The sequence below is a fragment of the Cynoglossus semilaevis genome, chromosome 8 (genome assembly GCF_000523025.1).
Source record: "Cynoglossus semilaevis isolate Cse_v1.0 chromosome 8, Cse_v1.0, whole genome shotgun sequence".
In the NCBI taxonomy this organism is placed as follows: Eukaryota; Metazoa; Chordata; class Actinopteri; order Pleuronectiformes; family Cynoglossidae; genus Cynoglossus; species Cynoglossus semilaevis.
The window spans coordinates 16,433,788-16,448,679 of NC_024314.1; the positions used below are offsets into that span (position 1 = coordinate 16,433,788).

The window sequence follows — 14,892 nt, forward strand, 5'->3', positions numbered from 1 at the left end:
CGTGTTGGCGGGAGGGGCGGAACGTTGGTTCCGCTTTCGTGTTTCCAGCCGGACATACTAGAGAGAACGAACTAGAGTGCAATGTAGTTTCACGGTTTTTATGCCGCGTATTATTATTAATAATAAAACTATTATTAAGTGAAGGGAGAAGCGGTCGGGACCTTAGTATGGATCCGGCCCACAGAGCCCTGCTCCAGAAACACAGAGTGGCTCTTGCCACTGAGCTCCTGGTATCTGACCACATAGTTCCTTACCTGTACCAGGAGCAGATCCTTACGGATTCTCAGGTGGAGGACATTGAGTCCCAGTCCACGAATAAACGGAAGGTCTTCAGACTCCTGGACCTGCTCCCGAACCGCGGCCCCCTGGCCTTCAGCTGCTTCCTGCGGTCTCTGGACGACTTCAGCTGGGTCAGAGAACGTCTGCTCCAGGAACTAGAGACCGAACCTGGACCACCTGGACCTGCATTGACGGGTAAGACCAAGACCCCGGAAGTGGCCCCGATCAGGACGCGCTGTGTGGGGAATAGAGTGCTTTCCGGTTGTTGTTGTTGTTTGTATTCACCAAAGGAAAGGTTATCATAGCAGTCCCGTATATTGAAAAATACAATAATACAATACACAAAACACTGAGGTACATAGTAAATATAAATATAAATGTGGAACATACATACATACCAACTAATAGTATCAGCAAGAGTATATAATAACAATACAACCTACCCATTCTGAAAAAACACTAGCTAAAGGTTAGCTTAAAGGACTTCAAAGTTAGCCCCACCAGTATTGGTTATTTTAGTGTTTGTGTTTTAAAAGGTGAGGTTAGAAGATTCTTGACCTCAGGTGTGTCCTGTCTCAGTCTACTGTCCCCAGACTGTCCCTCACTTTTCAAACAAAACAACATTCTGAGGTTACCAGGGGTTGAAAATCAAGTTGTGGGTCACATCGACTGTCCAGAGCTCAATGATAGTATTTTTATCTGTGGTGTTTTTGTTGACATTCGTGTCCAATGAGATGACAGGAAACCTGGCACTCCCTCAGGGGGACAATCAGTTTGGTCTCTCTGATACTAAGAACTTATGTCATATGACGTCAGTGTCAAAGAACACAATCCAAACGGTCAGAAAAACACCATCCAGGCCTGTATTGGTGTATATATGTACGGTTTAAAAACAAGTTCCTCAACAGATTAATTATTTAATTAAAAAGAAACTTCCTGAAATCATTAAATCTGTTTCACCTGTCTTCATGTTTCCTCAGGTGTCCCCAGCCTTCCTGATGTCATCCTCCAAAAGGTTCCTTCTGATCGAGAGTTGTCCCGAGTGGCGGCTCGGCTCGGCTCTTCGTGGGAGTTGGTTCTGTTAGACTTGGGTTTGTCCTCTGAAGACCTGTTCCGCTGTCAATCTGATTATGTCCACAACTCTCAGGGAGCGGCGTTGGACGGCCTGATCCAGTGGAGACGACGTGGAGGAAAGAAAGCCACATTTAAGCGGCTGCTGGAGTCCTTGCAGGCAGCCGATGTGCACCCATCTGTCCTGCAGGATGCACTGACGTGACGAAGGCACAGGGGCCTTTATTTAGAAAAAAATAAAACTGACTTTATTGTCATCTTGTTTATACAATGAAATGATAAATATTTATTTTACATCAGAACTTTTTATATTTGTACTTATTAGTATTTTTTATTTTTTTTGCATTCTTTGGTCACATTTACTAGTTGTTATTTTACTTTACCTTTTAGCTAACAGTGAGCCAAAAGTGAGCTAAGCAATCATTCTCGCCTTACTTACATTTAGCTTTGTCTAACAAACATTTTCTTTACGTTTTCTATTCTTATGCCATGGTTTTAGCTACCGTAAATGTTTTATTATACATTACATATATTTTACTTTTAGTTCTCACAAAGATAACGCAAAAAGATCTGCTTTTTCATTGAAAATTTTAGTGCATGTGCTATTTAGGTATTCATTAGCTAAGTTAGCTTAATGTAGCTAAGTGGGTTTTTTATTAATGTATTTCTGAGGCTAACTTTCTGACACTACTTACCGCTTTATTTTTATTTTTTTATGTTACTCTTCTGTGTTTACGATAACAACAAAGGAAACATTTTACTTTAACAACTGAAACAGTAAATCACTGAAGGCATGTTTAAACAGTTGACTGTGGTGTAGTGACTGAGGGAAGCAGGTCAAAGATTCAACTCTGCTACCACATCACTGTGTCCTTCATAAACACAGAGTCACGTCACCACAATGTGCTTCTTTGTGTGTTACTCGGTGTGTGTGTGTGTGTTTGCGTTTCTCTCATGCTGGTCTTGTGCGTTTCTTAGAAAAGACGGAGTTTTATCCTCACTATTTTCAGGAAACAGGAAGTAGTTCGGTGCAGCTGGTGTAGAGACACACAGAGACACAAACAGACTGTGTTCTGTAGACACGGAGACCGTGTCCCAGAGACACAAACAGACTGTGTTCTGTATCATTTCTCATACTGTCCTTGACCCTTTTTGTTTTAATATAAATGTATCTGTGTTCTGGTTTGGATAATGCGAATTTATTCTTCTAATGTCTGAATTTAGTGTGATTAGTTTTTGACGTAACTCAACTACAGCAACTCTCACGAGTCAATATAGGTATCACAGATCAGAAGTGGATGTGTATTTATAGCTTTCCCCTGCAGGGGGTGCTCTACTCGGTCACTGGCCAGACTGTAGGTAGCAGCTGTGAACACTAGAACGTGGCGTAAACTGTGATGAAGAATTGATTGTTTTTTAAGTGAGTTCAGTGTGGGCCGGAGAGCAGTCTAACAGTGACAGAGGTGTGTGTGTGTGTGTGTGTCTGTGTGTTATTATGAGGCCCATTTGGATCTTTAAGTTTCTACACCAGTAAAATTAATTTAGCAACTGGACGACCTCTGCGTGCTTTTAGCTATTTTGGCTAAAACTGGGCTAACACTTTGTTGTAAATTACATTTATTTTGCTCCGAGATCCAGTGAAAGGAAAGCTACTGTTGTAAATTACATTCATTTTGCTCCGAGATCCAGTGAAAGGAAAACGTCTAAATCTTGTTTAAAACTATTGTCAAAACCAGGGGTGTCAACCATATGGCTCGCGGGCCCAAACCGGTCTGCTTGGGGTTTCAATCAGGTCTGTTTGTTTATTTTTGAAAATAAATACAAAAACACTTCATGTTAACGAAATGTTTTGTAAAATTATATTTCACTTAATATGAATATGTATTTAATGTACTTATTTGAATAAAAACAAAGGGGGAAAAGACGGAGTTTTGGTATTTATAGGTAATTATTTTGTGATTGTACTGGTCCGGTTTCTATGCGTCCCCTTAAATAAAAGGAGTTTGACAGACCTGGTCTGAACTACGATGTTGAACACATGCTGGAAAATGCTGATGATGGAGATGAAAATAAGGAGGTAGAGGAGGAGAGCTGATGAGGAGGGGGAGGGTCTGTGTCTGCTCTCCATGCAGCCTCCACAGCTTCAGGGCGGGGCGACACCGTTCGGCAGCGGCAGCAGCAGCAGCTCCATCTCCGATCCGACACCGACCTCCTGCTCGTCCTCAGGCCAGGACATGTAGCCCGCAGTCTGGTCTGTTCCCTCAGAAACACCGCGAAGCTGCGGCGGAGCCACTGGACTCTGACGATCGTGGAGATGAAGATGACGATGATGACGAAGAGGAGCAGTTAGGAACAAAGCGCAAACTGAGCGAGTGAATGTGATGCAGCAGAAAAAGCCTCGCCATTGTTTGGATGCGCAGCAGACTGGTGGGAGGAGGTGGAGGAGGAGCAGGAGGAGGCCGACGATCAGCATGCTGTCCCCGGCTCCGCGGCTGCTGCTCGGCGCGGCACTGCTCTGCTGGGTTCAGGTGAGGAGCTCCGGGAGGGTTCGGGTTCTGTTTCTGGTGCTGAAGTGTGGAGGAGAAAGATGCTGATGCAGGAGAAATGTGGGATTGAAAGCAGAATTACAGGAGGATGAGGAGGAGGAGGATGATTCTTATGATGATGAAGATGTTGATAGACATGATGATGATGATGCTTATGATGATGATGAAGATGATGATGATGATGAGCATCTTCACCACCAGGTTGCTGCAGATCTTGACACACCACATTGTGGCAGTGCAGGATGGTTTGTGTCCTAAGGAAAGTGGGTCAGTGACTCACACACTCTGAAGAAGACGTTTGCGCAGCTATTCTTGTCGGGACCCTGCATTCACCTTCGTGAAAACCCCTCACCAGAACCTCAACATCTAGAACCTTCACCACAGAGATTTCATACCAAACCTTTAACTTAACCTAAAGCCAGGCTCAAACATAAAACCAGAACCAGAACCTCAGAAAAAAAGAGGCTCGCTCTTTTTTTTTACCACCAGATTTATTACCATGTAGATGATGGGGTTTGACAAAATCAATAGTTTTTTTTTTTTTTTTAAGATTTAGAAAATGTTCAAAGAAAAACAAAGCCCCCCCCCCCCCACATGTGGAGGAGGACTCTCTCTCCACTGGGAATCACCTGCAGCTGTGATTCCGAGTCTTCAGAGGTTGAACATCAAATTCAGCCATTTTAACACTGCTGTCACGTCACGTGTGAATTCGAAAATCCTCCGCGTTCATTAGGGCTGACCAGCAGGGATCAAGGTCTGTCACCATGACAACAAGAAAAAGGAAAGAATGGATGGGACGGTGGGTTCCAAAGTAGTTAAAGCCCAGTGGAGGTCACAGAGCGTACCCCCAGACCCTCGTGACCTGAGGCCATGTTCGTGTAAATGTTGACACCTCTGCTTTCTCTTTTCCTTTTCAGCACTAGAACTGTTGATTGAACAGTTCCAGAGAGTTCTAGTTCATTGAATTGGTGTAGATGTGGAAGGGGTGAAAGGGACAGAGACGACCGTAGAACCCAAAGAACCGACCTCTACTGAGAAACACAGGTTTTTAGATTTTAGAACAGGGCTGTCAAACTCATGGTTCAGGGGCCGCATACAACCTAATGAGATGTCGAGCGGGCCAGACCGGTAGAACCATAACACAATTACATATAAATAACAACAAGTCCGCCTTTGTTTTCACGCAAATAAACACATTAGATAAACCTTCATATATATGTGAGCCATGGAGCAGCGAGTGAACAGAGAGGTCGTCCAACCAGAAGGCTGGGGTTAGATTGCTGACGGCGCTCGTGTTTCTTCCAGGGTTTGATCTGATATTTCACTTTTCATTTCCTGTCTGCTCATATTGAACCAGCGGTTGGGTTGTCATATAGCGGAACAAACACGGTGGACAGAGTGTGATGTCGACCGGTCGTTGTGGCTGTGATGATGATATCGTTCACAGATGCTGGAGTCTGAGATTGATCTTTAGACGAACCAATAAATGAATAAATAAATGCTAAAGTGCTCTGAGCTACGAGAGACACCTGCGACGAGAAGAGACCTGCGAGAAGGCAGTTATTAGGGCTGACGGGATGTGAGGGAACCCTGAACAGCTACCTGGTTTCCAACAGCGGAAAGGTGTAAAAACCTTAGCTTATTGCTGCATTAACGTATAAATTAACAACCACAATTACTTTACCTCACAGTAACACCGTTATTATTATTATTATTGTTAATAACAAACCATGTGTTCAGTGGCACTGGCGTCAACCAATAAGAGAATTTAGGGCGGGGCTAAGACTGCTGCAGCTCTCACGTGAACATGAACGTACAGAACTCTTATATACTTTTTTTTTTCTTTTAAATCTTTTCCAAACCAAAGTTATTTGTAACCACTGTGTAGTTTAAGGTCACCACCACCAGAGTACTGTAAGTCTGGACCTTGACTTAGTTACTGCAGTATCAACGATGCAGGCAACAAAAAACTCTTCTAACAACTCAGGAACGGCAAAACTGTAGTACAACTGTAGAGTATCTGCTAATAAAAATATTGATCAGATAACTATATTATAATAATTATCAATATTATTATCAAACATACGGCCTGCGGTTCAATACGGCCCACTTGATGAATGTTGAAAGTGAAAAAAAAACCATTTGATGCTAGTGACATTTTGTCAAATATTTCATTGAAATATACTTGTATGATATGATGTAAGAATCAATTCTTACATCATATCGTCACTACTACATACTACTGAATTATATATATGTTTTATTTTTTGTTAATTTTATTTGCTCATCGTGGATAAAAATGACAAGACAATTATGTAAAACACAAATCATACCAAAAATATGTAATAACTGCGGATGATGGTATTTAGCCATTATTGTGTATCTCAAAGAATATGTCGAGAAAGGCATTCAAGACTTGTTCTCAGTAATATTAATCAGTCTGAACTGACTGATTAATATTGTGGATTGTGACGCACTTTAGTCTCTAAAGTCCGTCACGATCCATTAAACAATTGTGTCTGTCAGCTCATCAGCCGCGGACTTACTTACTGCCCTGCACTTAGTGAGGCCGATGAGGCTGGGTGTTGAGATAGAATTTAAATGGACATTTATACAGTTTATAGAGTGTGTATTATTCTGCCTACGCTTTCAAATTCCATCTGATTAATTTCACAAATTTCGCTTGATAGCCAATTCCAACATGGTACTAATACGTCCATCCAGAGAATCGAATCGAATCATCTCTGAAAGAAACCCAATTAAATTTTACAATGACCCGAACAAGAGACTCCAGATACACGATCATTGTAAATCCACATACAGCTTTTCGCAGTCGATCAAACTTCAAATATCAATCCTCTGGGGAGTTTTTGTACTTGGACACCCCAACAATCTTGTTTTCATCAAATAGTACAAGAGACATTTGCTGCCCAGATCCATATCAAGATGCTAACGTAGAGGTGAAAGTCCTGTAATTACCAATCAAGATGCTAACATTTCCGTAGAGGTGAAAGTCCTGTAATTACCACCATGTGGCCAACATTTGGTAAACGGTTGAGTCGTCGGCAAAAGTGGAGTAACAAATACAATTTTTTATGCCGTTTTATTTTAGAGAACATTCTAGGGACGACCTGTTTGGACTCGTTATGTTTACTGGCAAACAATGAAAGGAAGTGATGTGTCCTACATGGCAGCGATCAGTGGGTGGCGCTTCGCCAGCTCTCCTTTATCAGCACCAGGACTAAGTGTCATGGTTGCCAAACATTGGCCTTAAACGTCTGGCAAAACATGTTTTAAGTCCAGTGCCCTTGTTAGTGCCCAGGCAGTTAGCCGTACATGCTAAAGCTACCAGGTCGTCTGTGTCACAGCGAGCGCCGGTGATTACTGTAACTACAGTCGTCGATAGATTCAGGTGTGACTGTTTTAATGATGAGACTCGGTGGATCGATGCAGATTGGTTTTTAGACGGTATTGATCAGTGTGTGGTTCCTGTCGGAGCCCCACTAGTCTCTTTAAAAGGTCTGTGTGTGGGGGGGGTGTGTTGGAGGGTAAATAAATGGCATTGATGGTAGGAGGCAGGAGGAGATTAGGGGCAGGGAGAGGAGGTGGTGCACACTTTGTGTGGTTTGATTGGATGTCTAAGGAGTCGTGCCTTTTTTTGTTTTCTTTAATTTACACTGTTTTACTTAATTAAAGTTTGTTTTTTTCCCTCCTGTTTGTTGACAGCAGTTGGGACGACAGCTATTGTTTTTTTTAATCAAACCCCAGTCTGTTTCCTCTGTTTACGTCAGGATTTTGATGATGTTGTCTTTCCAATACCAACGATGGATGTTTAATGGGTTTACAGATGAAGTTTTAAACACGCGTAATACAGTGTTGCCTTAGTACAGAGAGTGTCAAACTCAGAATTACATGTAAGTTACAAAGTTAAAAAGTCCGTCTTTACACCTTTGTTTTTATTCAAATAAGTACATTAGATAAATCTTCTAATGTACTTATACATTTAGTGAAATATAATTTTGCAAATCATTTCCTGAACATGAAGTGTTTGTGTACTTTTTCTTATTTTCAAAATTCATCAAGGAGACCTGATTGAAACCCCAAGTGGGCCGGCTTGGGCCCCCGGGCCGTATGTTTGATAATACCAAAGCAGGGGTGCTGTAGTATTTTAACAGGTGGGTGATGTCTCAGCCTGCAGCCTGTGTTGTGGGTTCAACAAGTCTATGTAGAAGTAAAGCTCCATATTCTGGCAGAATTACTTGTGTCTGACCATGGCTTTGGTCAATGTAGAAGCCAATTGATAAGTTGCTTTGGTGAGTTGCCAGTCAGTCTGAAAATTATATTTCAATTCAATTATTAATCCCTTAGTAAAGAATCCCTGTCTGTGTCTAATCCATCTATAAAACACACATATTTCAGAGCAGTAAAACTTGTATTGTACATGAACTGAAGTTCATAATCGCCCGTACAAACACAAGGCTGGATTTCCACGTCAGTCATACTTACTGTTATCCTCCCTAAAGCTTACATTTTGTCGGAGCCATTATTTTCAAAAAGCTGTTGCTCACTGGCTCTGAAGACACATACTGTCCAAAAGAAACTACAGGTCACAGGAGGAGAGGAGGACAAGGGGTGGTGGATTGGTGATTGGAGGCTTGGTGCTGGCATCATTATAGGTCTCAACCAATGAAATCATTTTGGGGCGGGGTTAAAACAGAAACATGGAGACGTGTACCGAAGTTACACGAACACTTTTTTCTTCAAATTCTCTGTAACGACTGTAACGACTGAGAGAAGTTGAACTTTCTTATCGAAGGAGTACTTTGAGCTGAGGTGTTACCTAAATGCAGTACACACTGACGAAGTCAGATACTCAGAAAATGTAATTATGATTTTTGCACCTAGTGAGAATAAAGAAGAATCACTTTGGGCTGTCGTCCACCAGATCAGAATTTCTAGAACTGATGTTTTTATGGGAAGATCAGAAGGTGTTGAATGACGCAGTGGGATTTTCTCAGCCTCGTGCTCATGTGAAGTGACTGCCTTCACTGAGACTGTGGCCGTCGACGTGAACGTGTCGCCCTGACCAAACCTCATAGAGAAACTGTTTGTTTTAACCAGCAGTGGCAGCACAGAGGAGTGATGTTATTATCCTTCCTCAGTGTCAGTCACAGTCTGATGGACTGTGGACGTCCTCACCCCCGCTCCACCCCCGCCAACGTCCCCCGTCCTCCTCCACAGTGGAAACAAAAAGGGCAGTTTTGCATAATAATGTTGGCAGCTGCCTGAGGACGCCGCCTCTTGACCCCGCCCCCCCCTCCACACACACTTATTCACAGGGTCACGTTCTCCATTTGTGCATTCACTCCTGCCTTCATTCATTCATTCATTCATTCGCTCCCTCACTCATTCATCCATTCCTCACCAGCTCTGTATGTGACCGTGTGATTCAGTGTCCGTTAACCTTCAGTCGCAGCTCCGTATCCATGGTAACCGTGGACTCAGACAAACATAATGAGTCGTCTCTGCTTTCATCCCTGTTTCCGTGGAGACAACAGAGCAGCATGGATCCTGTCCTTTAAAAAAAAAAGGCAGAACAGAGGGAGAGAGTAAATGAATGAACAAATATGAATTAATAAATATTCAGAAGAATATTCATTCACTATTCTTAACCAATCAACCTGTCTCTGTATCGTCTGGGTGTCTTTGTTCCACCATAACAATACATCTTTTTTCCACCTGATGTGGTGTTTCAGATTATCTCTGGTTGGGTTTTGAATTTATTATACCAAGGGGTGTCAAACTCGTTTTGGTTCAGGGGCCACATACGGCCCGGACTAGATGTCAAGTGGGCCGGGCCAGTACAATCACAACATAATTACCTATAAATTATAAATATAAACTGAAAGTCCATGTTCCCCCCTCTTGTTTTCCTGCAAGTAAAATAAGTACAGGACATATTCATATTTAATGAAATATAATTTGACAAAAGATCACCAACACGAAGTGTCTCTGCATTTTTTTTTTCACTTTCAAAATATGTTTCTGCATTTTTTTTTCACTTTCAAAATTCATCAAGCGGCCTGGCTTGAACCCCTAGCGGAGGGTTTTCCCAATTGTTTTTTGCCATGTAATAAATCTTAAGAGCCTCGTAGTTTAATGATACGCTCAATTCACTAAAATCTCAGCCTGTTTAGTCAAAGTCAACGCTGATGTACTCGCAGGAATTGAAGAAAGACACTCACAAAGATTGCTCAACAGCTCTGATTCTCTTTTTTTTTAGTTTTCGTAGAGTCTGCTGCCACCTAGCGGCCTAATTAAGTGAAATTGGGTCATTTTCCACGGCACATCTAATGATCTCTCACGGCACAGTGGTTGGGAATCACTGGCCCAGCGGGCCGGTTTTGGCCTGTGGGCCATATGTTGGACACACCTGTATTAAACAAACAACTCATGTCAGGAGGTTTCGTGTAAAGATAATATGCTATTTTTGTTGCCCTAAACAGTGAGAAGCTAGTTTGCTCAGAATATTGTATTCATAATGAATATTTTCTTTGTCTTCCAGACGTCCCTGTCAATCCAGGTGTCTCTGAACGAAGACGGTTTGATCGTGGCAGCTCTGGAGAACAGTGACCTGCGGGACAACGTCACAGCATACGGGGCTCAGCTCTCCGGAGAACCTCGGTTCCTGGTGTACGAGTTCACCAACGGCAGTGAACCGTTGCTCATTAACACATCCTTCCACGGTCTGTGCTACAGTGTGGGACTGGTCCTGAGGCAAGGACTCACGTGGACAAAACCACTGAAATCTGTACCTGTTCTCACAAGTGAGGAATCCTTTGTCAGCAGCTTGTTATTGGAGAACGTGTGTCGTTTATCAATATCTGAAGATAGATGTTTTTCTCACTTAAAATTTGTTGGGTTTTTTTTTTGTCTCTTCAGAGCCACTTCCCGTCACCAGTGCCCAGATCCTAGACTATAAAGAGTCTCCAGAGACGGGAGTCGTGTTTCAAATTGAATCTCCGAGAGGAAACGTCTTCAGCAGAGTCAACATCAGCTTCACTGAAGGACAGGAGAGACGATACATGCTGTATAAAGGTTCGCGTCTGACAAATGAAAATCATTTCATGATCAAAATCACCAAGAATCAGGACTTTATTCCCTGTGTGTTGACAGATTTCTTCCAGGGAAAGACAGTTTTCAAACACTGGTTGCCGGGTGTCTGTTATCAGAACGTCACCTTTCAGCTTATCTCCGAGGCAACGGTGTCACAGACGCCGCTGGTGACGCACAGTGATGTCACCCACTCACCTGCTCATCACAGAATGGGTGAGGAGACAGAAAAGTCAAATTTAGCTCCACAGAAAAATTTGATCATAATTCATATAATAAAAGGAGTGCTGACTCTTTTAGTCCTGTTTTCAGAGTACCATTCAATGTTTCTCACTAACGCAAACTGCTCTTCCTCCTCAGTGCCCCTTCCTCCTCTCAACATTTCCCATAAGATCGTACACCTGAAGCAGGGGGTGGGCCCAGGTGATACATCGGACGCGGATGTTCTCCAGACCAACCAGGAGAACGCTCGGTCCTCTCGTCAAGCCCGGGAAATCTCTCAGATGCAGGAGCAGGAAGAGGAGACCACATCAGAGGAGGCGTTGGAGGCCTACACTCAGGTTCCCTTTCACGCAACGGAACCTGCTGCCACTGAGGCAGACGTTCTCCTGAAGGAAAACCAGACCATGGAGGCAGACTCTCAGAGCGACTGGTCTAATCCGACCACATCTCCAAGTAACGCGGAGGACGAGGAGTTTGTCAACACTGTTGTGCCTGAGTACGAAGACTCCAACGAGCCCGGGTCGGCCATGAACCTCCCAGAAGAGGCTGCTATCCTGCCCACCAAGTTGCCACCGATCCTGCTAGAGCTGCGATGGTTGCCGCCCAGACCCCCCACCAGCTACGATGGCTTCAACATCTACATCTACAGAGACGGTAATAAAGAGTCATAGTCAGGATTTCTAAATTGAATTCTAACGTTTACAGTATACATGAAAGAGAAATCAAAATGAGAACACTCTTCATTGATTTCTAGGAAACTCCACAGAGACGGCAACCGTGGATGAAAACACTCACGAGTTTTTCACAGAGCTCACTGATCCAGGAACGTACCACGTCCATGTGACCACGCTGAGCTCAGCCGGCGAGTGTGAGGCGAGAGAGAGCAGCGCAGACACAGGATTTACCTTTTACCTCAGTACGAGAAACCGAAAAACATCCCATCACCGTCGATCAGATAAGAAATAAATGCTTATTGATCAGCGCGCTGCTTTAGCTTTAATGGAACCTCTGAGTGGTCTCAAAGTAATCTGGTTTCAGGTCCTGATGGTGAGCTGATGGAGGAGCTGAGAGAACGTCCTCAGGGTGTCAGCGTCCGTCTTAAAGACTCCAGTACCGCTGCCGTGTCCTGGAGCCCGTCTTCTGAGAACCACAACGGGAGCCTGGTCTCCGTCATTTCTACCACCTGTCTGAGACCCAGCGTGAGACAGAGGATGGAGATCACCTACTGCAGTGAGGTGGGTCTGTTAGAAACTCTCTGAAAGATTGATCAGTGATGTAGGGGGCGATTTGGGGATTTGCACATATAGATAACCTGAACATCTAGGTTTTTTGGCCAATGAAAAGAACAAAACATTTCCGACCATCCTTTTTTGTAGCCTAATTGTCGATATCGAAAACGTCTCAAACTAATCAGTTTAATTTTATTTAAGTCATTTCAATTTTCCTTACATGTCAAACAAATATTCCAGGAAAACACGACGAGTGAGAGTATTAGTCACCTGACTCCAGGAGCTCAGTACAGGGTCGTGGTCTATCACACTAACGGTCCTCTGATCAGTCCGCCGTCTGAGCCCGTCATCATTGACATCGGTGAATATTCCGCTTTATCATTTTTTTTCTGCGACCTTGTTGTCCGTGATGCGTGCTAACCTGCGGTGATGTCGCCCATCAGAGCCCACCGGTGTGCGGGACCTCGCCGTTTACCCTCTGAGTCCAACGGCGGTGATTCTGAGCTGGCAGCGTCCGTATCACGTGGCCTTCAGGATGTACGTCCTGCAGACCTTCTTTTTCAACCCCGTCACGTTGACATCAGAGTGGACGACCTACTACGAGATCGCAGCTACGGCCTCCATCATTGCATCAGTGGTAATGCAGCTTTGATTTAAATCTTGACAGGAAAAAATAAACAGCTGTAAAGATAAGAGAGAAAGTAATCAAGGTGACAAACGATGAACAGAAATACAGAGAAAACAGAAAGAAAAAGAGCCAAGAAGTGAGACAGAAAGTGTCCCAAAAGAGAAAGGAATTGGCATAAAGAAAAGGGTAGAGTAAGGACAACAACCACAAAGATACAAAGAGGCAGGAAGGAACCTCAGACAGAAAGAAAACAAAAGTCGTGAGAAACAGGAAGCAACTACAAAGTGACAGGAAACAACCACTAGAAGACAGAAAATAATCACATAAAGACGGAAAATAACCACAAATACACAGGAAACAGCCGCAAAGAGACAGGAAACAACTACAGATTGACAGGAAACAACTCCAAAGAGACAGGAAACCAATCCCCAAAGACAGGAAACATACACAGGAAGACAGAAAATAATCACATAAAGACAGGCAATAACCGCAAAATGACAGGAAACAACTACAAAATGACAGGAAACAACTACAAATTGACAGGAAACAACTACAAATTGACAGGAAACAATTACAAATTGAGAGGAAACAACTACAGATTGACAGGAAACAACTCCAAAGAGACAGTAGAAAACCACCAAGAGACAGAAAACAAACACACATTGAGAGGAACGACCAGAGAAAAGGAAATGCATTTCTCAAACGTGTCTCTGCAGTGTTGTGTATCTTTGTCTGTCCTCTCTCAGAGAATGACCGACCTGCTTCCAGCCTGGTATTACAACTTCCGTGTTACCATGTTGACGTGGGGAGACCCTCCTCTCAGCTGCTGCGACAGCTCCACCGTGAGCTTCGTCACAGGTGAACACAGACAGATAAGAACGCCCTGGTGTGATCCCAGGTGTCCACCACGGTGAAGATCGTAAACACTGGTTTTGTTTGCATTTGTTCGTCAGCTCCCGAGGCTCCTCACATCACCTCCGTGGACTACTCTCAGGGCCTCCTCTATGTTCACTGGACATACGGTGAGCTCTTCATCGACCTGTCACACTCCAGGATAATGCACTGGCAGGTGGTGGCCGTGGGGAAGAAAGGAGCAGAGAGGAGCTACTCTGTGGACGTGAGGCCCATTCATCTGGTCACAAACTCATTCAGAACTGCAGCAGCCTCTTACTCTCTGTTTGTTGTCATCCGTCAGGTGACCAGGAAAGCCATGCGGGCGGGTCTCCTTCTCCCTCCGGGTGATATTTATAACCTGACTGTGACGGCGTTTACGGAACGCAGCAAGAATACGTCCACACCAAACATCATCAAACTTGGTAACACTGTGTAGTGTGTGTGTGTGTCTGTGTGTGTTTGTGTTAAGTGACGATGTAGTTTAGTTCTAATTCCCTGATAACTGACCGGAAGCTTTGTTGACGTGTTAGCTTGGCTTTAAAGTGTTTTTAGCAACAATTACGCTGACTTGAGAAACATGTTATATGGAGTTCTAGTTATCTGGGTTAGGGGTCACGAGGATTTGATTTAGTTTCATAAAGTATTGGTCAGGTGTTTGCTGCTAGTTAGCATTGCTGTCAAAGTGCAAAGATCATCATTTGTAAAATAATTTTTGGTCCTCACTGAGTGAAGAATATTGTTTTCCTCATTAGAGCAGCTCTGCCACAGTCTTCAAACCACTGAGTTCTTCATTTCAGATCCAGCTCCACCCAGATCTCTGTTTGCTGTCAACACAACCTACTCATCTGTGACTCTGCTGTGGAGCGAGGAGGGTGTGGTCGACTACTACCAGGTGGTGTGTCGGTCGAGC

The 14,892-nt window shown here is 43.6% G+C and overlaps 2 protein-coding genes and 1 long non-coding RNA gene across 3 annotated transcripts in view; 2 read left to right on the forward strand and 1 right to left on the reverse strand.

The window, feature by feature from the left end:
• Positions 1-18: 18 nt before the first annotated feature.
• Positions 19-2,302, forward strand: LOC103382467 (death domain-containing protein CRADD-like). Its single transcript, XM_008315277.3, has 2 exons — positions 19-474; positions 1,260-2,302. Exons 1-2 carry the CDS (start codon positions 168-170, stop codon positions 1,553-1,555), a joined length of 603 nt encoding a protein of 200 aa, XP_008313499.1. The 5' UTR covers positions 19-167; the 3' UTR covers positions 1,556-2,302.
• On the reverse strand, positions 1,438-13,018 carry LOC107988880 (uncharacterized). Its single transcript, XR_003050401.1, has 3 exons — positions 12,882-13,018; positions 9,322-9,472; positions 1,438-1,570 (listed from the first exon to the last, which is right to left on the reverse strand). It is a non-coding gene; the product is annotated as an uncharacterized LOC107988880 (long non-coding RNA).
• Positions 3,288-14,892, forward strand: part of ptpro (protein tyrosine phosphatase receptor type O) — a 22,053-nt gene continuing 10,448 nt past the window's right edge. The window contains exons 1-13 of the mRNA XM_017034499.2: positions 3,288-3,878; positions 10,462-10,723; positions 10,839-10,994; positions 11,073-11,225; positions 11,370-11,885; positions 11,986-12,147; positions 12,270-12,466; positions 12,701-12,821; positions 12,904-13,097; positions 13,835-13,946; positions 14,042-14,205; positions 14,284-14,404; positions 14,780-14,890. Coding sequence (XP_016889988.1) covers positions 3,732-3,878; positions 10,462-10,723; positions 10,839-10,994; positions 11,073-11,225; positions 11,370-11,885; positions 11,986-12,147; positions 12,270-12,466; positions 12,701-12,821; positions 12,904-13,097; positions 13,835-13,946; positions 14,042-14,205; positions 14,284-14,404; positions 14,780-14,890 — 2,416 coding nt within the window. The 5' untranslated portion in view covers positions 3,288-3,731. The remainder of the gene's footprint in view (positions 3,879-10,461; positions 10,724-10,838; positions 10,995-11,072; positions 11,226-11,369; positions 11,886-11,985; positions 12,148-12,269; positions 12,467-12,700; positions 12,822-12,903; positions 13,098-13,834; positions 13,947-14,041; positions 14,206-14,283; positions 14,405-14,779; positions 14,891-14,892) is intronic.